Source organism: Microcaecilia unicolor, chromosome 1, assembly GCF_901765095.1.
Source record: "Microcaecilia unicolor chromosome 1, aMicUni1.1, whole genome shotgun sequence".
Lineage (NCBI taxonomy): Eukaryota > Metazoa > Chordata > Amphibia > Gymnophiona > Siphonopidae > Microcaecilia > Microcaecilia unicolor.
In genome coordinates this window covers 450,397,600-450,424,489 of record NC_044031.1, presented here as the reverse complement: position 1 = coordinate 450,424,489, position 26,890 = coordinate 450,397,600, and the positions used below count along the sequence as shown (strand labels likewise).

The window sequence follows — 26,890 nt, the reverse complement described above, 5'->3', positions numbered from 1 at the left end:
TATTTTTATATACTTAATGGCTTTAGGCCTGCATATGTAACAATCTGGCATTTTATAGGTTTGATCATTATTATTAATCATTGCTTATGAAAGTTTTTCCCCAGTTACTCTCGTTTATTTTATTATACATTTAGATTGTCCATGTTTATTTTAATTCATATATTGTGTATTTACATTTTATTCTTTATTGCTGTTATTTTACATCCAATGTATTTATGTATTGTTTTATTTACATGTAGCTATTTTAGACTCCCGAGTGCCTTTGGGCTGAAACACAGTCGCTGTGTTGAGTCTTTTGATGTAATTTTAATTAAACCTTAAGTACGCTGGCGTCTTCCTTGTGTCTTCTGGAAGAGCCTACCCACCCTACTCTTTGATTCGTGTAGAATGGTTTACTCCCAGGGTGAGAGGCTTATTATAACTTGGTTGCGATATTTTAAGTTTGCATCATAACATTGTTACCAAAGACAGGAAATATTTGTATTGTGGATTAGTCCTGTACAGTTTTCCTAATAACCACAAGGGATTGGGATGAGGGTAATTCTGTTCTGTTTTCCTTTGTTTTCTTTATTGTTATTAAGCTCTGTTTTGTAAAACCTTTCAATATTCAACAAATAAAAAAAAATGGATATCAGCTCCTCTTGCTAGTTTTGTGATCAGTAAAGCAACATTACTCACCTGTAGCAGATGTTCTCCAAGGAAAGCAGGCCAAGTATTCTCACAGCTGGGTGATGTCATCCGACAGAGCCCGGTGCAGACGCTGACTAGAGAGATGATTGTAGAAATATCTAGCAGCGTCTCACCATGCACGTACTGGTGCTTTTCTGCCCGACATGCAAGCATGAGTCCCTTAGTTATGTAAAATAGCTAAAGAATATAATTCCAAGGGGAGGTGAAAGGTTAAGTGAGAATACTTGGCCTGCTGTCCTTGGAGAACACCTCCTACAGCGAGTAACTTCGCTTTCTCCAAGGACAGGCAGGTCAGTTGTATTCTCACAGCTGGAAATCCATACGTACCAGGCTCACTGAAAACAACACTAGGATAAAAGGGACTCAAAACATTGAGGCCTCAAAAGTCAATTAAACCGAAAATATTTATATACGAGTTGTGAAGCTGCAGCCTGGAACTGAAAAAAAACAAACTAGGGAAGTGGAGTTGGATTCTAAACATCGAACAAATTCTGCAGGACTGTCTGACCGAACTGGCTGTCAAGTTGGTAATCCTGCTCAAGACAGTGATGAGATGTGAATGTGTGGACAGACAACCACATTGCAGCTTTGCAAATCTCCTCTATGGAGCCTGACCAAGCGGGGTACCGACTTAGCCATGGCCCTGACATTATGAGACTTGATATGACCTTTTAGAGTCAGCCCAGCCTGGGAATGAGGTGAAGAAGATGCAATCTGGTAGTCAATTAGAAATCGAGTGTTTGTTGATAGCTACCCACATCCCGTTTGGGTCAAAAGAAACAAAAGCTGTGTGGATTATCTATGGGCTTTAGTCTGCCCTAGATAAAAGGTTAAGACTCTGGACAGACTTCTACGGTCTGTGCCCTGAAAATGGCAGATACAAATCAAGGTCAGGTATGCATATAAAGTAGCACATATGAGTTTATCTTGTTGGGCAGACTGGATGGACCGTACAGGTCTTTTTCTGCCGTCACTTACTATGTTACTATGACTCATTTGCAATCTAAGATATGCAGTACACTTTAGCCAGGATGGGTATGTGGTTTTGGGAAAAATGTTGGCAGAACAACTGATTGATTAAGATGGAACTCTGACACTACCTTAGGAAGTAACTTAGGGTGTGTGTGGAGAATACTCTATTGTGGTGAAACTTTGTGTAAAGGTGGATTAGCTACTAGAGCCTGAAGCTCATAGACTGTACGAGAAATTGTCACTGCCACCAAAAACACAACTTTCCTGGTCAAATACTTCATATGACAAGAATCAAGTGTCTCAAAAGGAGTTTTCATCAGCTGGGCGAGGACAACATTGAGATCCCATGACACAGTTAAAGGTTTCTTAGGGAGCTTTGTCAATAGCAAACCTCGTGAAGCGAACTAGAGGCTGTACAGCGATTGGCTAACCTCCTACACAGAGATAGCATAGGTACTTACCTGTAGCAGGTGTTCTCCAAGGACAGCAGGCTTTATATTCTCACAAGTGGGTGACGCCGACCCGTGTTGCCTGGTCCGGAATTTACCAAAGTGTACGAGAGCTTTGTGGACAGCGAGACATGCTCCACTGTCTTCCCGCCCGCCATGAGAAAGCAGTCTCCTCAGTTTAATACTAAAGCAAAAAATAAAGTAAAAAACTATGGAGACAACTGCAAGGGGAGATGGGAGGAACTGTGAAAATATAAAGCCTGATGTCCTTGGAGAACACTTGCTATAGGTAAGTACCTGCACTTTCTCCGAGGACAAGCAGGCTTATAATTCTCACAAGTGGGAAATCCCTAGCATCTACACTCACCAAAAACAACAAATATTGGTCAATCAGGCCTCACAACAGCAAGGACATAACACAGATTAACCTGAAACTATATACAATCTGAATGAGAGTGCAGCCTGGAACAAAATAAAATTGGCCTAGGAGGGTGCAGTTGGATTCTAGACCCCAAACAGATTCTGCAAAACTGCCCGAATCGCTTCGGGTATCCTGCTCAAGGCAGTAATAAGATGTGAACCACAGCCTTGCAGATGCTAACCTTAAGTGAGCTACTGACGCAGCCATGGCTCTGACATTAGGAGCCATGACATGACACTCTAGGGCCGGGCCAGCCTGGGCATAAGTGAAGGAAATGCAATCTAACAGCCAATGGTGGAAATGGTGCATTTCCTGATGACGACCCCATCCTGTTGGGATCAAAAGAAACAAAAAGCTGGGTGGACTGTCTGTGGGGACTTGTCCTCACCATGTAGGCCAATGCTCTCTTGCAATCCAAGGTGTGCAAGCTGCTTTTGCCAGAATGGGCATGAGGTCAGGGAAAGAATGTTGGCAAAAAAATTGACTGGCTCAGATGGAACTCTGACACCACTTTCGGCAGGAACTTAGGGTGAGTGCGGAGGACTACTTTGTTGTGATTAAGTTAGTATAAGGTGCATCCACTAATAAGGCCTGATGCTCACTGAATATATGAGCTGAAATAACAGCCACCAAAAAAACGACCTTCCAGGTCAAGTACTTCAGATGGCAGGAATTTAGTGGCTCGAAAGGAGCTTTTATCGGCTGGGTGAGAACGATGTTGAGATCCCAAGACACTGATGGAGGTTTGAAAGGGGGCTTTGACAAAAGCAAACTTCTCATGAAGTGAACAACTAAAGGCTGTCCAGAGATGGGCTTACCTTTTACACGCTAAGTACTAACTGCACTAAGGTGAACCCTTATGGAGTTAGTCTTGAGACCAGACTGATAAATGCAGAAGGCATTCAAGCAGGGTTTGTGTAGGGCAAGCAAGGGTATCTAGAGTCTTGCTCTCACACCAGATGGCAAACCTCCTCCATTTGAAAGAATAGTGGAATCTTTCCTGGAAGCCAGAAAGAGACACCTTCAAAAGGCCCAAGGAAGCAAATTCTAGGCTCTCAACATCCAAGCTGTGAGAGCCAGAGACTGGAGGTCGGGATGAAGAAGGGATCCCTCATTCTGTGTGATAAGGGTCGGAAAACACTCCAATCTCCAAGGATCTTCAGAGGATAACTCCAGAAGCAGAGGGAACTATCACTGCCACAGCCAGTACGGTGTGACCAGAATCATGATTCCATGGACTTGCTTGAGTTCAACAAAGTCTTTCACACTAGAGGTATGGGAGGATACAAATAAAGACAACCTGTCCCCCAATTGAGCAAGAAGGCACCCGACGCTAAATTATTATGGGCCTGAAGCCTGGAACAGAACTGAGGGACCTTGTGGTTGAGCCGAGTGGCATAAAGATCCATCGAGGGGGTGCCTCACACTCCCAAGATCTTGTGGGCTATGCCCATATTGAGAGACCACTCGTGCGGTTGCATTATCCTGCTCAGTCTGTCGGTCCAGGGTATTGTTTTTGCCTGCCAGATAAGTGGCTCAAAGGAACATGCCATGTTGGCGAACCCAATGCCACATCTGGACAGCCTCCTGACACAGAGCATGATCACATGCCCCCCTGCTTGTTGGTGTAATATATTGCAACCTTTGTCTGTTTGGATGAAAACAGTTTGGCAAGACAGCTGATCTATGAAAGTGTTCCAGATCACCTGGAGCTCCAGAAGGTTGATCTGAAGATTTGTTTGCTGGGAGGACTAAGCTCCTTGAGTGTGAAGCCCATCTACATGAGCTCCCCATCCCAGAAGAGATGCATCCATCGTCAGCACTTTTTATGGCTGAGGAATTTGGAATGGAAGTACCAGAGTCAAATTGGATTGAACGATCCACCACTGAAGGAAGCATACAAAGCTCTGAGGACACTTGGATGACATCTTCCAGACTCTCCGTGGCTTGATACCACTGAGAAGCCAGGGTCCATTGAGCTGATCTCATGTCATGGGTATAACACACTGTGGAAGCCATGTGGCCCAACAATCTCAACAACTGCTGAGCTGTGACCTGCTGAGAGGCACGAACCTTGGATGTGAGTGTGAGAAGATTGTCCGCTCTCATGTCCGGAAGATAGGCTCGTACCATCTGAATATCAAGCAGGGCTCCTATAAACTCCAATCGCTGGAAAGGGCGGAGATGGGACTTGGGGTAGTTTTTTTTTTTAAAAACAAATCATAGTAGCTTGAGCACCCGAATAGTCATCCGCATGGATTCCTGAGCACCCTCCTCCGAGGTGCTCTTCACCAGCCAATTGTCAAGATATGGGAACACATGGACTCCCAGTCTGTGTAGCGATGCTGCAACTACCGCTAGACATTTGGTGAAGACCCTGGGAGCTGCTGCAAGGCCAAAAGGCAACCCATGATACTGAAAGTGATGTGTTCCCAGCTGAAATCGAAGCTACTTCCGGTGGGCGAGAAGTATCGGGATGTGAATATATGCATCCTTTAAGTCCAGAGAGCATAACCAATAAGTTTCCTGAATCATTGGGAGAGGGCTGCCCAGGGAAACCATCCTGAACTTGTCTCAGACTAGGAATTTGTTCAGGGCCCTTAGGTCTAGGATGGGATGCATTTTCTTTTGCACAAGTACCTGGAACAGAATGCCTGCCCTTCTTACCCTGGTGGAAAGGGTTTGACCGCATGGGCCTTCAGAAGGGCAGAGTTCCTCTGCAAGTACCTGCCTTTGTTGAGAGCTCAACGAATGAGTTCTCTGTGGGCAATCTGGAGGTTTGAGATACCAACTGAGGGCATATATCAGATGGACTATATGAAGAACCCACCGGTCAGAGGCTATAAAAGACCACCTTTGGTGAAATAACTTCAACCTCCACCCAACCAGCAAATCATACGGGACGGACACTTTTACTGCGGTTTTTGACTGGCTATCTGCCAGTCAAAAGCTCATCCCTTGCTTTGCCTGGGGAACAGCACGGGCCTTAGGCAAATGCTGTTGACATGAATCAGCGAACTAGGGTTGAGCCTGAGCAAGCTGGCAAGCCAAAGGGTTGTACATACACCTTGGATAGTAATAGGAACTCCTCCTTGGCTTGCCAAAAGTCATCCTAGCTGAGGCTGATGCAGAAGGTGCCCAGCAGGGAAGAGAAGAGATGGCATCAGCGTTTTTTGGTTTGGTCTGTGACCTCCTCAACCTTCTCTCCAAAAAGGTTACCGCCCCCCCCCCCCCCCCCCGGCATGGGGCATCTACCAACCTCTGCTGAACAGAATGTTCCAAGTCAGAAACATGCAGCCATGAGAACATGCGCATTGCTATACTTTGAGCAGAAATCCTGGATGCCACATGAAAAGTGTCGTAAGTGCCCCTGGCCAAGAACTATCAACACACCTTCTGCTGCCTGACCAACTGGTGAACTGACTCGGCCTGTTCCAGAGGGAGCATCTAGGCTACTACTACTACTATAAATCATTTCTATAGCGCTACCAGTCGTACGCAGCGTTTTACAAGTGAACATGCCAGGTCTGACAACTTGCGCACCAAGTTTCGCTCATGAAGAGCTGGTATGATTTTGAGAAATGAGCATCGAAGCCTGGTACATCTTCCTCTCAAAAGAATCCAGGGTTCTAGCTTCTCTGCCTGGGGGGATACTGCTGAGGTATAATCCCTGGAACTCCTGGCTCTTTTGAGAGCAGATTCCACTACTATGGAATTGTGAGGCAACTGAGGCCTATCAAAACCAGGCATACAGTGGATCTGATATTGGGTGTCAATCTTCTTAGGCATGACAGGGCCCTACAGAGGTGACTCCCAGTTCCTGATGAGGACTTTTCTGAGTACCTTAGGAGGAGATATGTACTCCAGGACCTCGAGCATCTTGGCCCTGGGCTCATCCTCCACTTCCAAAGGAAATGGAATGGCATCAGCCATTTCTTTCACAAAAGATGGAAATGAAAGGCTTGCTGGAGGAGATGGGAGTATCAAGACCGAACATGCCTTGACATGGAAGAACCACATCAAGAAGTTGGCTCCCGCCTCAACTCCAGCAAACCTTCCCTCTGTCAACGTTGAGGGAGTGCTGGCTTGGGTGGCAGTCGATATCTGGGCTGCATGCGGCATCAGAGGCTGTACCACAGGCAGAAGGCCAAGCGGGGTTGCAACAGGAGGCAGGGTAGGCGCAAGCACCTCCGATGTACACCATTGCATGAGGCCAGCCAGCAACACAGGGAGCAAGTTCTGGATGCGCTCATAGAGGGCCAAAACTTGGAAAAGCTGAGGTGTCAGCGCATACGTAGGTTGTGGAACTGCTGGGGTCGATATAGGAGAGCGGGGTCTTGGCTGTTGGGAGACCGACGCATTGGCACCTCCTGTATGAAAGGGGAGTGATCCTCCCAGCGCAGACACTTCTTAGGTGCTGAATCCTTCAACACCCCGGAACTCCAGGCACCATGCGTCGAGGGGGAACCAATGACAAGAATTCTTGGCCTTCGCTCAAAGCATGTCTCCTTGGTGCCGACAAGGAATATGTAAAATCCACATGTCACCTCGTGGTCGGATCCAACAATGGATGGTCCTGGGAGGAGACCTTGAGGCACATGGAGACCCACTCGATGCTTCACTGCTCCCAGTGTGTTTAAGGGTCTAGCAGCAGCCATGCTTACCGATGCTCCCAATGCCAGTGCTATGCTTGACATTGATGCTGACGTCAAGGAACCGGACTTTGCTCCAAAAAACCTCTCTCTGTCTCTCTGTAAATCTGGGTCCTCTTCTTCATGCGATGACAGAGAACACAGTTAGTGGGGCTATGGTTGGACCCAAGACACTGTGGACATAAAGAATGGGTGTCTTTCCCACAGATTGTACGATTGCACCAGGTGCAGCACTTGAAGCCACTGGGAACCTTTGTGGGCATGGAAGGAAAAAAAAATTCCTCAGCTAAATAAAATGAAGCAATGGTGCCTGAAAAAGTGGCAAGGCATTGCAAAAAAGAAACGAAACATTCTCGGCTGAAGTCAAGGCCTAAAAGCAGCCTGATGACAACGGAAAATAAAGGAAACAAACCCAGGCAAAAATCACAAAAACTTAAAGGAAAATATAAGGATGGAGGTTCCACAACAGGAACACAATTAACCATGTCTCAGTAAGTTTAGGTGGTCAAGCTCATTTGATAAATTAAGATAGTTAATAGGAGTGCTTGTTATGGACTAAACGGCAGTTCAGCAAGGCCTGCTGAGAGTTTACAAGAGTTGTCACTGGGGAGCGGATGGATGGGGTGAATAAAGGGATAGCCGTAAGCTGGCATGCTGAGAGTTTACAAGAGCTGTCACTGGGGAGCGGATGGAGGGGACAACTGACAACTCCAGATAACCAGAATAGGCAGGGCAAGGAACATACTAACAGAGGAGAGACAGCACAGTACAAGAGGTGTGCCAATATGAAGGAATAAATAAAGAGTGTGCATTCATGAGCACACAAAGGAGCAAGACCTGTTCCTTGTGCACGCTCCTTCAGCACGTGCTGCTAAGAAATAGAGAATTAAAGGCATTAACTGCAGAAGTCACTTCCAGGATGAGCAGGGTTATGGCAGCAGGACTGTAAGCTAAGAGAATGGTCAGCAATCCAGGGCAGCCTGAAAGATAGAGCACAATGACAACAGGTAGCAATAAACAGACAAAGTAAAGAATCATGGGGCGAAGGGTGCTGCCCAGCAAAATCAATCGCATTGGCCTGCAGAAAAAGGAACTATTAAAAGTAGAGAAAAATGCACTAAGATGAGAACATGAAGTTTCCTCTGTGCTCCGCGGAAAAACAAAGACAGAAGGACCCACGCATCAGGTGGGAAGGCACCAGCACACGTGCGGTAGGACGATGCTAGAAATTTCTACATTCATCTCACTAGTCAGCATCCACACTGGGCTCCGTCAGACAACATCACCCAGCTGTGAGAAAACAACTGGCCTGCTTGTTCTTGGAGAATGCCTGCTTACAAGATATACATGTTGATAGGTGCACGTGCTAGAAATAGGTGATGAATGTGCTGTTGGTGGCTCTGGGAGCTATAAGTTACAGAAAGTTAGGCTAAAAAGCAAAGCCTTAATTGACCTATTTCAAACCAGGCCTAAACTGGTGTTTTTAGAGAACTGAGCTGTCTACTATTGATCCAAGCTTGTTGACATGGAGCTTGAATGTTTACTCTGAAGTTATTGGACATGCAAGAACCATGACAGAAACAGAAAAAGACCATATGGCCCATCTAGTCTGCCCATACCCAAGCGAATTTTGAGGTCACAACAACCCAGAAAATATTGCCCACCAATGGGAATCAAACAAATAATGGGGTCTCAGACCTAACAGGCCTATCATGAGAATGGGTTTGGACTGCATACAAGTCTCAGCCTTCTATTTGGAGTACTCTCAAGACCTTAGAAGTCCATTTAGTTTTTTGTTTCTTTTGATCCAAAAGGCCTGGGCATGATGTTGCCAAGCATACACTATCCAACTGGCTACAAGACATCTTCACTTGTGTCTAGCCTATTTGACCTTAGAGGGTCATGTGAATGCTCCTCAAGCTGAACCATGGCTGCATCAGTAGCCCACTTCAGATGAACCACTGAAAGACACATACAGAGCTGTGACATGGACTGTCTGGAAAAGTATTCCAGATCTAGCAGTAGGTTTGGTCAATCTGTCCTCCAGAATCTCTGAGGCTAGACAGTAGGATTCAAGTCCTCCCAAGTGGGTGACATGATGAGGAAGATAGAATCCAGTGCATGAAAAACTGAGTTTCAGATAACCTCCCTGACGCTTTTAGTGTCATCTGCACATGTGCCATATTTCCAGCATTGTGTCATCACTTAGGAGACTCCTTCAGCTCCTATGCAGCTTGTTGAATTCAATTTCTAGGGGATGTGGAAAGAAAGTTATGTAAGGATTTCAACACATGCTACAAGTACGGGTTTTCTTTAAGGACAAGAAAGACTGCAAGCCCTCACAAGTGGAACTCCCTAGCTACAAGCTGCCTTTAACAAAGAGAACATGAAGGTACAGCAAACAGGCAGACACCAAAAACTGTTTTTGGTGGCAACAAGTCTTTTTCAAGTTTAACTTTTTTTGTTTTTAAGAAGCAGATAGCCTAGGGGAAAAAAAAAAAAAAAAAAAGAGAAGGGTATCCTAGGGTTTTAGAATCCAATTCCCTCTCTTAAGAGTAGAGTAGCAGCCTAATGGTTAGCGCTATGGGTTGAGAACCAGATTCGATTCCCACTGCAGCTCCTTGTGACACCAGGCAAGTCACCTAACCCTCCATTACCCCAGGTACAAAACTTACATTGTGTGTGTCCACTAGGAACAGAAGATCTTATTTCTTACAAGACCCTTTTAGAATTATTGTTCAACAGACCATTTTCTTTTATTAGATTATTCATTATTTTTAGGTTTGTCTTCCCAGCAATTTTCAAGAATTCAGATGGTCCAAAATTCAGTAGCTAAATTAATTTTTTTGAAAGACTCGAATGTATCATGTGATGCCATTGTTATTATGTATTTATTAATTAGGATTTATTTACAGCCTTTTTGAAGAAATTCACTCAAGGCGGTATATTGTTAAATTCTTTACACTGGCTACCTGTTCAACTTTAAATTATTTTTAAAATACTTTGTTTCGTTTTTAACTTTTTGGATGGTACAGGTCCTAAAGGTCGACCTCAATTAGTAAGCTTGCTAAAATCTAGGACTAGCTATTGGACTTGGAAATGCTAGCAGCAAACAATTGCATCTACAAAAAGGTATTTGGTTTAAAGCTGCTTTTTCTCACTCTTTTTCTCAGCTGTCCATCATTGGCATCGCCCCTCAAAGATATGCTGTATAAGTAATTATTTACTATTTTGAAAAGCTTTGAAGACTTATCTGTTTTCCACATTGAGTGAGATGTAATTTTTTTTCATATATATGCTTACTGTTTGATGTGAAACTACTGGTTGATTGTATCAGTCTCTTTTTATGACTAACACCTTGAATCTCGATTAAGACAGTTGGTGAGTAATAAGTCCTTGACAGCATAGCAACAGAGAAAGTACCTGCATATTAATAAGTAAACTAGAAAGTCAAGCAGAAATGGGTGTAGTAGGGACCATGGAACAAAAGTTTAGGACACTATTAGACCAAATCAGTGGTGATTTGGTCTTCCGAAGTCCTAAACTCTGTAAGGTACACTTAGAGGCGTATTTTCAAAGCACTTAGCCTTACAAAGTTCCATAGGTTACTATGGAACTTTGTAAGTCTAAGCGCTTTGAAAATGAGCCCCTTAAAGGAACATCTGTTGTTCCCTTATGTAAATTCATATTTGCAACTATAAATAGGATTTTATTACTACTGAAGCAGGCGTTTCATGTCAAAACACAGCTAGCACCATGTCAAGTCTTTTAGTCCATTGTAGTATTTGGTTCATCAATAAACTTTTGTTCAGTGGTTTTCACCCCTAAAGTTGCCTCTACTTTTGCCAGAAAGGCCAGTCATCTGTCCCTATTACACCCATTTCTGCTTACCTTATTCTCTAAACCTTTACACAATTTATTGCTTTATATAATATTTGACTTTTTGCTCTTCCTGTAAGATGTCTTTTTCTTACTCCATTCCTGTTGGGTTCTCATCATGGACATATGATGCAGTTTTTCTCTCTACTAATTATACTACACTGTATGGGAAAGAATAAACTTATTTTAACAAAAACAAAAATAAATCTGTTTAAAATTCTTACCATGTCCTGGTGAGAAGGCATCATCCAAGGCATTTAAACATAACACTGGAATTTCTACAGACTTCAGCTTGTAGCAAGGACTTGCATCTTTATAGTAATCGTCAATTGAAGGGTAGCCAAACATGACCGAGGTAAACTGCTTATCAAACTCTCTAATAGTTTTAGCCTGTTATACAGAATTCAGAATGACAAACAGCTTTATTTTTTGGAAAAGCATGACAGTCAGATTTTCTTAGCAAGATGTATTTTATATGCATGCAGGACTGAATTATTTGTAGGCTGTGATATGTTTTCTTGGATCAAGACAAGAATAGTCCAAAGATACAGGAACATAAGCACTCAAAACCACAGAAGTTCCCTTTGATCCCCCCATCTGAGAAAGGGAACCACGTTAACCCTGCTCTCAAGCTTCCATACTGTGAGATCAAGGTGGCTGCTAAAGAGAAATCTGATGCAGTTGATGGCAACCATCTACTAGGAAGCCAAGGAGCCACATCTACTGTTATTGTGGCCCATGATAGATCTCCACCACCAAGAAAGGGAAACACTGATGCCTGGGCAGCATTCTGCTGTGCTGGAGTGCCATTAGAGAAAGGAAAAAAAAGGTGAAGGGCAAAAAAGGAGCAGCAAGAAGGGAGGTAGAGGGGAAACAAGGAAGGGGAGAAAAATAAGTGTAGCAAGGAAAATATAAGAATAAAATGAGGGAGGAAGTGACATCATTGACTGAGGTGGCTGCTTAGATCTGTTGCTCCGCAAGTTCATTTTTCAGGTCTATCAGTACTCTGGGATGAATACCATCCGGTCCAGATTTGCTACTCTTCAGTTTGTAGAACTGCCCCATTACATCCTCCAGGTTTACAGAGAATTCATTTTCTCCGACTTGTCAGCTTCGAATACCATTTCCGGCACCGGTATCCCACCCAAATCTTCCTCGGTGAAGACCGAAAAAAAGAATTCATTTAATCTCTCCGCTATGGTTTTGTCTTCCCTGATCACTAACCACTACATTATAACTGTAGCACAAGTCTGTTTTTGTGAAGTCAAAGACCTAGCCCAGAATGTGCTGAACTCCCCAGTCTCAGAGTTGGGAGTGTGTAGGGAGTAGACCTCTACACTGAGGCCCTGTTCAATTCCTGTGAGCAGTTTCTTTTCCTGATCTCCCCAGGTACTACTTTGGTAGTTTAAAAAAAGGGTTTAGTTAGCTTTAATACCGAATCCTTGTTATTGTTTACTGTTACTGTTCTACTTTTTAATAAACATATTAGTTTATTCGCTTCTTTGTCCTGGACTAAGAATCCTAGCAGTTTGTGTTTTCAGTCTGTGAGCGGCTGTCTGGGAACTGCAGGACCCCTAGGATTGTGGCCCCAGTGTCCCTAGAAACCACTGGGGAAAATTACTTGTGGATGGGAGACTTGCCCAGAGGCAAGTAGGACCCAGCAGGTGGGTGGAGGGTATGCCAGTGTAGTTGCATGTGCACAGGTTGACCTGGGCAGTGCTTGTTAGGATTCTCCAGGTGGCCACAGTGCTAACCTCAGGTGGGTGCTAGGGGTAGCGCTCAAGCGTTACATGACAATATCTTTAATCATTGAGTAGCTTCTTCTTCTCCCCCCTTTTCTATTCATATTTTTAAAATAATTTTTATTTATAGTATTAAAATACACAAGTGCCCACTTATTACAGAAATACAGAAGGAAACAAACCAGACACCCCCCCCCCAACCAGGCTATTAACAAGAAAAAAATAAAATCTCTATCACCAAATAGAAGGAATCCAAAACAAGAAACTTACAATAAACTAAAGGCCAGAACATACTGCAGCTATTATAATATATTCCAATCGTCACATTTGCGACCTTCTTGAGATCCAGGAAAGCTTTCAATTGTTCAGGGTTACAGAATACATATTTTGACCCCCCCCCCCCCAAAAAAAAGCACCAAACATTTACATGGATATACTAGTTTAAAAGTAGCTCCAGTATTAAGCATTTGTCTGTAAGCTTAAAAAAAAGCCTTCCTATGATCTTGCGTTACTTGACATCTGGATAAATCCATATTTTGTTCATGAAAAAGAACCATATGGTCACTACGTTATTCAAATCCTGTTCAAAGATAAATGAGGCCACCAAAGTAGACCTTAAAGTTGTTTCTGAAATAGATTCCTCAAGAATATATGAAATATTAGTAACCCAACTATTTTTTCTTGAACATGCTCAACAGACGTTTTATCCTGCACTTTCTTCAGAGGAATGCTCACATAAAATACCTTATTTAATATTTCTATTCAAATTGTTAGTAACATAGTTAAGTGATGGCAGATAAAGTGCTGAACAGTCCATCCAGCCTGCCCAACAGTCCCATTCATTATCAATTCAAGATTAAATTAATCAATGAATGAATGTAAGATTATATACTTGATCATGGTCTTTCTATGGTGATTCTGGGGCATAGACTGTAGAAGACCACCCAGCTCTGTCCTTATGTTTCAACTACTGGAGTTGCTGTCAAAGCCCACTCCAGCCTATCCGAATCTGTCCTGTCATTCACGGGACACAGATTGTATGAGTCTGTCTGGCACTATCCTCACATTCCAAATTACTGGAGTCTCCGATGAAGCCCTCGCCATCCCATCCTAAACTGGATTGCTGTATTTGGGACATAGACCATACAAGCCAGCCCAGCAGTGGCCTTAGTTTTTACAACCAGAGTTGTCATTCGAGCACCACTTGACATGCCCTTCATTTTCTAATTAGAGATCCTCTGTGTTCATACCATGCCTACCTTTTTGAATTCTGCCACCATTGTTTTCTCCACCCCCTGCCTCAGGAGGGCATGCCAGGCATCAACCATCCTCTCTGTGAAAAATAATTTTCTGACATTACGCCTAAGTCTACCGTCCCACAAAAATTCCTCTAGTTTTATCCTTTTCCCTTCTCTTTAAATACTTGAAAGGTATTAATATAGAAAAAAACATGTTCGAGAGAAGGGAAAAGGATAAAACTAGAGGAAATGATGTCTGTATCACATCTCCCCTGTCCCTCCTCTCCTCTAGGGTATATATATTCAGATCTTCCAGTCTCTTCTCATACGTCTTGGCACAAGCCCCATACCATCCAATTCTGTTGTGCGAGTATGATCTGTCCTTTATTCAATGGTGTACCTTTCAGTACTAATTTTTGCTATTGTTATTGAGAGTGTAAACTGCTTTGACCTGTTTGTCAGGAAAGGCGATACAGTCAATATAATTAACAAACAATAAAACACTGGGGTAAGATGACCACAGAAGTTTACTTTCAATTGTCTCAAATTTACCCCTCTTGCATCTAATTCACTGTTTCTACCGGGTTTGGGACTTAATGTCTTTAAAAACTGGCAGCAGAAGGGGGACATTTATTATTAAACCATTTAGCACCTTAGCCCACATCTGTCAGCTGGCACCTTTAGATATTTACATTTATACTCAATTAGTTCACTTCTTAGCTAGCAAGACAATTAAACCCAATGTTTTAAGGGAGGATTCTTAATTGGTAGAGGTGTGTGAAGATTCTCAGGGCACAATGACGACTTATTTTGATCCTAGATGGATAACTTCAGCGACAGAAATGGCATGTGGATTTGGGAGAGTGAGGATTAATGAAGGCTGCCTAGGCTAGGATCTCTTTGACCACTAATATACAAGAAAATTGTGTAAAAGTAATGTACAGATGGTACTTAATCTCTCCTAGACTTCACTGTATGTATCCCACGACCTCACCTGCTTGCTGCAATGTTCTAGTAAATGGGGCACCATGGGACACATTTGAGAGTCTTGTTGTAAGGTTACGGTATTTTGGAGATTTGTACAAAGTAGACTGCAATATAAGTTGCATTCTCAAATTCCCTGGGACTCGGGGGTTTACCTAAATCTGCACTTGACCTTCCTCATGTTAAACAGGCATTGGTTCGCAATAGAGTTTATTTGTTTGTTACATTTGTATCCCACATTTTCCCACCTGTTTGCAGGCTCAATGTGGCTTACATAATAACATTAGGCGAGTGTCAATTCTGGTATGAACAAAATACAGAGTGAAGTTGTAGTAAGGTAACGTTCAGGTTTGACAAAAACATTTGGGGATCGTAAAGAGGAGGAAGGGTTTAGTTATTTCCAGTATGGTTTTGGTTTCGCTGTGTTGCAGGTTTCAGGCATTTAGGTTGGATCATTAGGGTATGCCTTTATGAACAATAAAACTGTACACCTGCAGTTTGCACTTAAGTGCCTAGAAAACTGTCACTTATATGCATAGGAACATATAGCACATAAGTGCGATGGGGCAGTACACACAGGCAAAGCACAGAAGTGGTATGGCCATGTCTCCAACAAACCAATTTCTTATCTATAGAATACTATGGGGTCCTTTTACTGAGGTGTGCTAATGAATTTAGTGCACCCCAAATGCTGTGTATTGTATACCTATAGGGTGCATGGCATTTAGGGGTCCTTTCACTAAGCTGCGGCAAGAAGGCCCTATGACCTTGGGCCTTTTTTTATCACAGTGGGTAAAAAGCCCCTAAAAATAAAATGGTCATACAGTAAGATTACTCTTACCGCATGGTTATGCAGTGGGGAACACTTACTTGCACCCGTTCAGGTGGTAAGGGTTCCCGCTGTAACCCAGCAGTAACCGGGTAGCGCGCCGGGTTAGCACCATGGTAAAAATTACATTAAATATTTTTCAATGTGCCAGAAACGGCGCATGTTGGAGCCGGAACTATAGCTGATCATTGCTCAGAGTTGGAAATCTGATAGTGTTCTTCCTGTAGTCAAATGGTTAAATAAACTACACTATGTTTGAGAAATGAGTGACTAACTGTTGAATGTAGGAAAACTCTGCATAAAACAGGAGAAAAGTTTGGGAGTTTTCTTGTTAAATTGTTCATAGCAAATTTTGATATGAGCTTTTCCTTAGAATTTAAAAGCCTTACTTTGAATGTTTTGTCTAGCTGTATGGTGAAATTGTGTACCTTAGGTAAAGGAAGGGAGGAGAGAACTACATTTGGAGATTGTTATAGGAAGTGGGGGTGGGGGTGTAATATAAAATTTTAACATCTTTGGAGGTATTCAGTTGCTTTCTTGCAGTGTGTGCTTCTTTGCAACATAATGGTTTATAATTGTGGGGGTACCTAGTAATATGTTAGTATTGTCTAAATTTTGTTTTTGGATTGTTCTACACTGATATTGCATTTTTGGCACACTGTTTAAACCCCCTGCACCTCAAATATTGTGTACAATTCTGGTCACTGCATCTTAAAAAAAAAAAAAAAAAAAGTACAGAGGTGGTGGTCAAGGTGATAAAATGACTCTCCTATGAGGAAAAGCTAAAGAGGTTATGGCTTTTTAGCTTACAGAAGAGACAGCCGAGGGAAGAGATGACAGAAGTTAATAAAATAATGAGTGGATTGGTAGATGTCCTTTGGAAAGAATAAACAAGCAATTTACAAGGACTAGGGGGCACACAATGAAGTTACTAAGTAGTACATTTAAAACAAATCTGAGGACATATTTCTTCACTCAATGTATAATTAAGCTTGGAAATTCACTGCAAGAGAATGTGGTAAAACTGTTAATGTAGCAGGGCTTAAAAAAGCATGAGCAGTTTTGTGGAAGAAAAGTCTATAAATTATTATTCAGGTGGACTTGGGGAAAATATGCTAATTATTCCTGGGATAAGCAGCAAGGTATCTATTGATTTTTTGTTATCTTGCCAGGTACTTGTAATCTACATTACCAATTGTTGAAAATAGGATACTGGGCTTGATGGACAAGTATGGCAATGGTTACGAGACTAGTGTGTGGTGGTACAGTCAGGTTGGAGAGCAGAAGCAGAAGACAGCGTGAAGAGGAGCCAACAGCAACACTGGCATCTCATACTAGCAGGTTTTTAGTATAATGCTAGAGAGTTGACCTAAATGATCTTAAAAGCTGGCATTCTACAACATCTTTTTTAGGTTTTTAGGAAAAGGAAGCGTTAGGGGTTACAGAGGATGGGCTATTGGCCTTTATCTGCCATCATGTTTCTATCTTTACACCAGTACTATGTTGAATTAAAAAAAAAAAAAAAAAAAAAGAGATGGTAGAGCTTTCATAGAACCCAAGAGGACCCATACAACTACCAGAACTCTTACCTTCATGACAACATCCATATTGAAAATTTTCTCCAAAACATGCCGGTGCCTGAAAGTTAAAATCAAACTAAAATAAATATGTAACAAATCTCCTACATTCACACAAATATCCTTCAACTTCTTCAAAGATTTATTACCTATTCACAGATGACTGCAAACAAGTTGTCAGGTAGTAGTTGAAAAGTAGCCAGTTGACTGGTTTCTCAAGAGAATCTGCTGACTCAGGAGCATTCCAACCAGCTGAAAAAACTACAGCTGCTTTCAGCGGTGTTCCTTGACCTGTGCGGCCTAAGTAGTTTAAAAGCAGCATGCTACCAACAAGAACAAATAAAAGGAAAAATGCAACACAGATTTGTTACAAAATTGTCTTGTGAGCAGACATGCAATTAGCAAAGTCTTGGACTACATCCATTTTATTTTACAGACTCTGTATAAGGAGCATCTTCTAAATCACATTAGGAACTGGTTCAGAAAGAGCTAGGGAGCAACCTCAGAAATATGCCTATCAGCAAACATGGGCAACTGCATACAGACCCGGGGCGTAGCCACGGGTGGGCCTGGCCAGCTTTTCCCTCCAACATGCTGCTGCTGTCCCTGCCTTTTCTCCCGTGGCTCTGCTGGGTCTGGGAAGCAGCGTTCAGCAGCATTGCCTGCCTGCTAAAATAATTTGTCTCCCCAGGCTCAGCTGCATTTATTTCTTCGCCCGTCGCAAAGTGCTGCCGTTCACACAGGTAGCTCCGCTCCCCTTTGCCGCGTCCATCTGGCCCTAAGTACCCACTATAGGAAGTGGATCAGAGAGGGCAGAATGGACGCAGCAAAGGGGAGCAGAGCTGCCTGTGCGAACGGCAGCGCTTTGCGACGGGCAAATAAGTAAATACAGCGAAGCCTGGGGAGACAAATTATTTTAAAAGGCAGGCAGGCACGCAGGCAACGCTGAACGCTGCTTTCCGCCACGCTGGTGACTGGCACAGGGATGAGACTTCTCAAGCCTTGGGGGCCTCCAGAAGATTCTTCAGCTGGCAGGGCCCGGAGATCCCCACCAGCCCAGGTATTTATCTTTTCGGGAGGGGGATGGACAGAGAGGAAATATGTGGGTCATGCCCAACCAGTCCACCCCCAGGCCCACCCAAAAATTGAGGTCTGGCTACGCTACTGATACAGACTAGTTTGTTCTTTAGTATACTATAGAGCAGAAATTCCCAAACTGTAGTGATACACATTAGTGGGCCTTGGAAACCTTTCAGGTGAATTACAAGAAACATTCTGGTTACCTCATCAAAAAAATTAAAAGTGTAAAACAAAGCATCTGGAGAGTAGACCACAAAATATGGTATTTATGTTGCAGCCTAAGAAGGATACCTTCTAAAAACAACAGAGACAGCATATTAAACCCATTGAAAAGAAAATCATCAAAAGTGAGAAAGAAAATAGTGTAAGAATGAAATGAAAACATCTGAACAGTGTTTGTATTTTTAGCTCACATCCTGGTCTAGGTACTCCAAAACTAGTTTTTCAGGATATTCACATGAGATTAACCTGTATATACTGCATTTCCAATGCATGCAAACTTATTTCATCTATATTCATTAGGATATTCTGGCAACCTTAGGAAACAAAAAGAATAAATTGTCTCAAGTTCAAAAAAACCAGGACAAACGTGTGCAAGAAGTCACATGAGTGTCACTTTTGTTAAAACTTGCAAATGGACCTACAATTTACAACTTAGGAAAGCAAAGGGTTAGTACTTTAGTCATTTAATTAATACTTAGACCAAGACCAATTCCAGTAAGCAACTTTTCAGCACAAAAAAACAGGCTCACCCACCTTCTCCTACTTCTTCAATCCCTTTGGCTGATGCTCTAGCAAATTATCCACATTGCGCAGCTCTAACCTTTATACAACCGCTGATCCTCCCTTGGTTGTATCTCATACCTCTGACAAATCTTTGCAGCCCCTGATTTCTACATCTCATCTGCCCCCTCTCCACTTGGAACAAATTCACTATCTCCTCTTTAACCTCCCTTACCCTTGTTTATCTTCTATGCACTTGCAAATAAGATCCCTGCTCTATGGAAACAGCCCTTAGTATAACCAATCCTTAAGAAAAAAAAGACTTTCGACCCCTCAAGTTTCCATCCAATTTCCAATCTCTGTTTCTTGTCTAAGTTGACAGAGAAAGTTGTTTTCTCCCAGTTATCAGATTTGGTCAAACACCTATTTTTTTTTAAAGCTTGTTACAAGCTCTAAAACAGCAACACGGACCTGCGTTACCCATATATTTGTGAGAACTATAGGCTTGCTTGTCCTCGGAGAATAGGGTGGTTGAACAGGTGGAACATCAACCCTGTGGACATTGTTCATTTTGCTCTATTATGTTGAAAACCACCCTGTATGAAGGTCAAACAGGAGAAAGTGTGATTTGCAAAGTTTAACCACTTGTTTATCTATCTTTTACGGTTCCAGTGTCCAAACCACCGAAGACAGCATGGTCACTAAATTAAAACAAAACAAATATTCTCTGAGTCTTCAGTGTCTCAGTGTGTAAAAAGAAATCATGGAGTTTGAATCTTTGCATAGTACTGGAGCAGTTATATTTTTTAGAATGCTGAAAAACATATGGCGGCAACTTCACCAAGGTGAGCAGATTGGGATTTTTTTTATTTTTTTTTATTTTGATACTGCTTCACCTTGCAGTTTGAACATTACAATTGAGTGGATGGCTTTTTCTAACTAGCAGCCTGACTAATTAAAATAGAGTAAGGAGGATGAGTGACATGACAGTTTTGAATTTGGGCATCTGTCTCTCTGAGCAGCCATCTTGTAAGTCATGTCAGTGGATGGTTTCGTCTGATGCAATGGTTCACCAAACAGGAAGCTCCTGTCAAAAAGTTGATATGAAAATCTCTCTGGGATAAATATGAAGATGAACCTTTGAAAGTGAACGTTTTCAAGTTATGTATATTTTTGTTCAAGGCTGAAAAAAGTCTTATAAGTGAGACCTTTTTATTGTACGTTTGTGTAAATCATTATGGAAGCTTCTACTGTGACAATACTATTTTATTTATTTATTTACAGCACTTATATCCCACAATTTCCCACCCAAGGGTAGGCCCAATGTGGCTTACAACAATCTACATAAACATACAGCAGGCAAGGTCAAAACAATTAATGTTCTAGAAGTATAATGGGAAAGGACAGAAGTGAGGTGAAGAGAAAGAGAAAAAGCAGAGGTGGTAATATGACAGCGGGGAAGACAGTTCAGAAGTTAGAGATGCCAGACGGTAGTGGTGTGTATGCTTTGCCAAATAGAAAGGTCTTGAGGTGCTTTTTGAAGGTAGGATGATCAGTGGTAAATTTCACTAGCTTAGGTACATCATTCCAGAGATGGGCACTAGTGTAGGAGAAAGTTGATGTGTAGGTTCTTTTGTATTTAAGTCCAGAATATACTGGGTAATGGAGGTTTAAGTACGATCGTGCAGGCCTGTGTGTGTTCCTTGGTGGCAAGTTGATCAAGGTGTCCATGTATGCTGGGGCTTCGCCATAGATGATTTTATGTACTAGGGCGCAAATTTTAAAAGTGATACGGTCCTTGACGGGAAGCCAGTGCAGTTTCTCTCGCAATGGTCTTGCACTTTCAAATCTAGTTGCACTATAAATTAGCCTGGCAGCAGTATTCTGAGCTGTCTGTAGTTTTTTCAGGAGCACACCTCTGCACCCTGAATAGATGCCATTGCAATAGTCAAGGTGGCTGAGGACCAGTGATTGACTAAAGTGCGAAAGACGCCTCTAGGAAAGTATGGTTTTATATGTTTAAGTTTCCAAAGAGTGAAGAACATGCTTCTGACGGTAGAAGTCGTATGCTGCTCTAGCGTTAGGTTTCGATCAACTATCACTCCTAAGATTTTCAGGGATTCAGAGATGGAGAGGGTAAGCTCAGGAGTAATTAAAGCTTGTGGAGCGTATTTGCTATAAGGGAAGGAGAGAATGAGGCAATGGGTTTTCTCAGTATTGAGCTTTAACTGAAAGGCGTTGGCCCAGTTAAGCACAGTTTGTAGTCCGAGATGTATTTCCGCATGGATCTCGCTAAGGTCAGTTGATTTTGCTCACACCTTTTTCAGTAGTAGCCCAAGGTGAGTTACATTCAGGCACACTGGATATTTCTCTGTCCCAGGAGGGTTCACAATCTAAGTTTGTACCTGAGGCAATGGACGGTTACGTGACTTGCCCAAGATCACAAGGAGCAGCAGTGGGATTTGAACCGGCCACCTCTGGATTGCAAAACCAGTGCTCTAACCACTAGGCCACTCCTCCACTAAATATATTTTGATAAAGTTTGACAAGTGGGAAATATTTATGTTGATAATCTAGATTGAGTGGAGTTTTTTTTTCTGGCCCATGATGGTTTGATGTCTGCTCTATGAAAAAAATAGTAGCAGAGCACTTAGTCCAAGACCGTTTCCCCCCCCCCCCCCCCCCCCCCCACTTCTGTGCGATTGTCACTTAGTAGCTCAATAAGTCTCTTTCAATATTTAAGCAACAGTTTTTTTTGGTGCTTTTCTTAGGTATATACTGTTTCTCTTCCCTTTTTTGATAGTAATTGAAATCACCCATTCTTACTGTGTTACCTCGTTTGTTAGCTTCTCTAATTTCTGCTAACATTTCTACATCTGTCTGTTCACTCTGGACAGGTGGATGGTAGTATACTCTTATCACTATCCAATTCCCTGTTACACATGGAGTTTCTATCCTTAAGGATTCCAAGGTGCATTTTGTGTTCTGCAAACTTTTAGTCTATTTGATTCAAGGCTCTCTTTAACATATAACGCTACCTCCTCCACCAGTTTAATCCACCACATAACAGATACAGTGTGTACTCTGGTATCTTCCTTCCACCAGGTCTCAGATATAATAAGCATCTATCTTTTCATTTAGTGCAATACAGTCTAACTCTCCCATCTTATTTTTAGGCTTCTAACATTTGTATACAGATATTTCCAACAAACAATGCTTTTTATTCCTATTAACAACTACTCAACATACTTGCTGAAGGAAAGAACTGAGGAAGCATGACAAAATCAAATATTTGACAACATTCATTTAAAAAATTCTCATAAGTCTGCACTTCCAAAATATTTCAAAATCCAGAAATAAAATTGGGTCAGGACTAAATAATAAATCAAAATTTTAGAAGTAGTGAATTAAATCTATTTTCAGTAAACCTGTCCTTACCCTCCCATAGAAACACCTGCAGCCATAAGTGGGGCACATGGGTACGTGCTGGATACATGATTAATTACAGCCTCCAGATCTTCTGTGTTAGATGCACAGTATGTTCTTGGTGTCTGTAAAAAAAAAAAACCAAATGGGGAAAAAAGTTACAAGATAAGCACTTTCTCATCCGTAATTCAAGAACAAACCCAGGTGCTGGTTAAAAAAAAAAAAAAAAAAAAAAAGAAGCAGGCAAGCTTAATGATATCAAGCATCTAAAATTTCAACTGAACTATTAAGAAAAATCAGAATTTGGCACACAAATATTTTCTATCTACATTCTATTTAAAAGAAGCACTAAAGGTTCATTTCCAGTATCCTTAGCGTTTTTTGCCAATACCAAATATTTCATGCTGAGACATAATGTGCAGTCAATTAGATGACCGTTACAGCACAATGAAGGTCAAACAAAACAAAACAAAAAAAACCGAAATGCATCCTGTGTGATGCTTGCTATTCATATTCTTACAGGTATGAAGTCATTTTATGCACATGACCTTTTCTGAAACTGAATTCCAGCAGCAATAAATCCTTGAATTATCATATTTGCTGATGTCCTAGAAGCGTTAAGATGAAGTATTTACCATAGTTATAATTAACCACACATGCAAAAAACTCACTTCATCTATAGAGTATTTAGCCCAGATGGTTCCATTTACAGATCTTAAATGGATGAGCTGTTATCCCACCTAGATGGACCCAGAAGTATATTTGCACATAGGGATGAAGGTCAAAATACTCTAGAATACGTGCATAATTAAATCCAATATTCTAAAGCACTTAAGTTAATAACAGGTGCTATTTTGATAAGTGCCCCTAACCAGAATATTCAGAGGTACTAACTACAGAGTGCCTTTGAATATTCTTACAGACCACCTCAGCCCTTCCGGAACTGTCGTAGTGGAGCATGGGCAGAGGCAGGGTGATCTTGGACCTTATATTCTGTCCACTATCTAGATCTTAGGTCACCAAAAAGGCTGCAGGGCCAACTACAGGTGTCAACAAAGCATCAGCTCAGGCACCAAAGCTTAGAGCCACCAAAAATCAAAACATGGCTGTAGTCTGTACTGCTGACTTTCACACTCAAGTCCTGATCTTCATGCTGACTGGTTGCTGAAGCAACTGGGCACCCTGTTGTTCCAGCAGCAGGAGCAGCAGCACTAAATACATGTCTCCTGCTGCCATGGGTCCAGTATTGCAGGTCTGTCATACCACAGCAGGACATGTGTGCTTAAACACTCATTTATCCAGCTGCCAGTCTAGCTAGGGCCCAGGCATTTCAACTATGGAAAGCTTCATGAAGACTGAGATGCCCGCTACCAAAAACTAGGTAAGCAATGACAAATTATAATGCTGGCTTCCTTCTGGTATGGGACCACATTTTGAGGTATAAGCTCCAAGACCTGAACAGTACCTGCCACAAGATTACTACCCTGGGCCAGCTTTGATTTTATTTTTATGTACCCCAACTCCTTGAACTAGCCCTGGGACCCTGACCAAAGACTAATGTTTGGACTAAGATTTGTATCATAACCTAGGACAGGCCACCTCCAACTGAGCTGGAAGCCCAAAAGAAGAAAGCCTATAAATGTAGAGTTACGATAATACATTTTTTAAAAATAAAAAGCTAGGGGAGTGTGGTCACGATGGAGATAGGCAAACACGCTGCACAGTGTCTCCTGTTCCCCCCCCCCCCCCCCCTGCTAACTTTGCACTCTCCTATTTCTTCCAGTGTTATGCAAATTTCCCTGCTCATTCTTTTGTGTGAAACCTGATTTTCTCACAGCTTTGAGAAATGCTCCTCGCTGATAAAATTTATAACGTGCAAAAGAATACACTGTCATTTACTTTACTATATTTTGATTTATCCAGTATTGCATTGCATACAGAGTCAACTTTCTTAGGTTTTCAATTGGTTTTTGTCACACTTTTCTATTTCTAGTCTGTGTTCACATGTCTAAGGGGCCCTTTTACTAAGGCACGCGGAAAAATGCATTGGTGTAGGTGTGTGTATTGGACGCGTGCAGGTCCACTTTTCAGGAAGCCTGCAAAACAGGCCTTTTTTTTTTGCCGAAAATGGACGTGCGGCAAAATAAAAATCCGCATGCGTACATTTTGGGCCTGAGACCTTACCGCCACCCACTAACTTAGCGGTAAGGTCTCACGCGTTAACCGGGCTGTAATCGTTAGCATGCTTATACTGCCGATTACCGCTCAGTTAGCACCACGCAGTAGAAAATAGAAATTACTTTCTGCCCCTTGTTTTGGACACACGTCAAAATTAGAATTACCACCCGCAGAACATGATAGCCAGGCGGTAGTTCTAATTTGACGCATGTTGTGCACGCATAGACGCCTACGCGTCTTAGTAAAAGGGCCCCTAAGTGAAGTAAGATTTTCTGCTAGTATGCAGGGATCAGTAGCAGCCAAATTGTTCTGTTTCCAAGGTAGCACCTCCCAACAGATTGGTGTTGTAGGACACACCATGTTTGCATTGCTGCCTTTTGTAAGCTAGGTTGTAGCTGTTTTGAGTTCAAAGTGTTAGTGCCCATTTGGTACTGCTTTTCCCCATCAAATTTTGTTAGCTCACAGAGGGGCCCTTTTACTAAAGGGTTGGCATGAAGCAATAGGCTTGCCACGCACCAATCTTGAACTATCACCAGGATACCGCAGCAGTCAAGCAGTAATTCCGCCCCCAGCAAGCACCATTTCTGGCACTATAGAAAGTTATTTTCGTATAATCCTAGCGGTAATTGAGCAGCACCTGTGCTGCCTGGTTACCACAGGAGCCCTTACCGCCACTTCAATGGGTAGTGGTGCTTCCCCCGCCCCCTCCCCCCCCAAATGGCCACGTGGCAAGTGCAAACTTACTGCACTTCCATTTCTTTTATCAGCCTTTTTAACCCTCTACAGTAAAAAGGGCCTCAGCTAGTGCAGGGCCCCTTTTACCGCAGCTTAGTAAATGGGCCACAGAGTGCGTGAGAGTAGTGTGTCACTGTTGAGATGACTCAAATTTTAAGATTCATCTTTAAATGATGCATCATAAAGGAAAATGCTCTAATTCTGCTCGTGTGTGTTTCTCTGAACAATTAAGTTTACGGAATGTCTGTTTGCAGACCTGGAGATACAGGGTCTCTATTTGGGTTCTATCCCAATGTCAGATGTTACATATTTAATAATCCTATCAGTTCTTAATAGTAGCTATATTAAAAGACTGTATTTGTTTAGAGCGGCGGTCCTCAAACCTGGCTGGTGGTCCCCCAAGACAGTCATGTTTTCAGGACATTTCTAATGAATATGCATACCTTATCACTTCAATTATATTTAAATATGTCTCATGCATATTCAGTAAAGATATTCTGAAAACCTGACTGGCTAGTGGTCCCCCAAGGGTGGTGGGGTGTTTACAGGTTTCTTTGTTGAACAAAGCACTCTTGGAACTTTTTCCTACAGTTTCTTCACAGCAAATGTAATACACCCATATATGTATGAGATTTGTTTTCTTCCATGTGGGGAAAAAAAGTTTAACCCCCCCCCCCCCCCCCCCGATTTCCCTGAATCGTTTCCGATCTTCAAACAAAATGTAATATTAGACAAAGAGAACCTGAGTAAATACGTAAGTGAAGTAATTTAAAAAGTAATAATTTTTAAAGTGTTTCTTGACCGTTAAGAATGGTCAGTCTGGGGTCCCTAATCTGCCCTGGATGAACTCTGTTTCTCCTGATTAAGCCAGGTGGCGAAATATGGATCTATGTAGAGGACAGATTCTGAACTGTGGATTTTTGTGCTGATAAAGAAAGATCTGGAGAACTGTGGAGTGTGAAAGAGGAGAGGGTGAAGTCCCTTAAGGCCTTTTTTCATATAGCTCTGATCAAGGAGGTTTCCTTTGGATATTCCTGAACAAATGATAATAAAGTGACTTAAAACATGCCAAAGATGGACATTAATGGAAGCATTAAAAGTCTTATCTTCAGTAGATCAGGAACATACTTGTGGACTGTAACATCTGATGTTAAACTGGTTAGGTTTCAGAGATTGATTAATGGGATTATTTTAGCACACCAGATTCCTTTATTTTATCTCCTAAGTTTGACAGTGAATTTTAAATGTAAAGGTATGTAGCAATTTGAACAACTGTTTGTATAATTTCTAAATGTATTACCAGTAACAAAAATTG

At 42.1% G+C, this 26,890-nt stretch overlaps 1 protein-coding gene across 1 annotated transcript in view; it reads right to left on the bottom strand.

Moving 5' to 3' along the window:
• Positions 1–26,890, bottom strand: part of ABHD3 (abhydrolase domain containing 3) — a 100,676-nt gene that overhangs the window by 5,196 nt on the left and 68,590 nt on the right. The window contains exons 5-8 of the mRNA XM_030212823.1: positions 22,675–22,787; positions 17,583–17,756; positions 17,446–17,494; positions 11,288–11,453 (exon numbers count right to left, since the gene is read on the bottom strand). Coding sequence (XP_030068683.1) covers positions 11,288–11,453; positions 17,446–17,494; positions 17,583–17,756; positions 22,675–22,787 — 502 coding nt within the window. The remainder of the gene's footprint in view (positions 1–11,287; positions 11,454–17,445; positions 17,495–17,582; positions 17,757–22,674; positions 22,788–26,890) is intronic.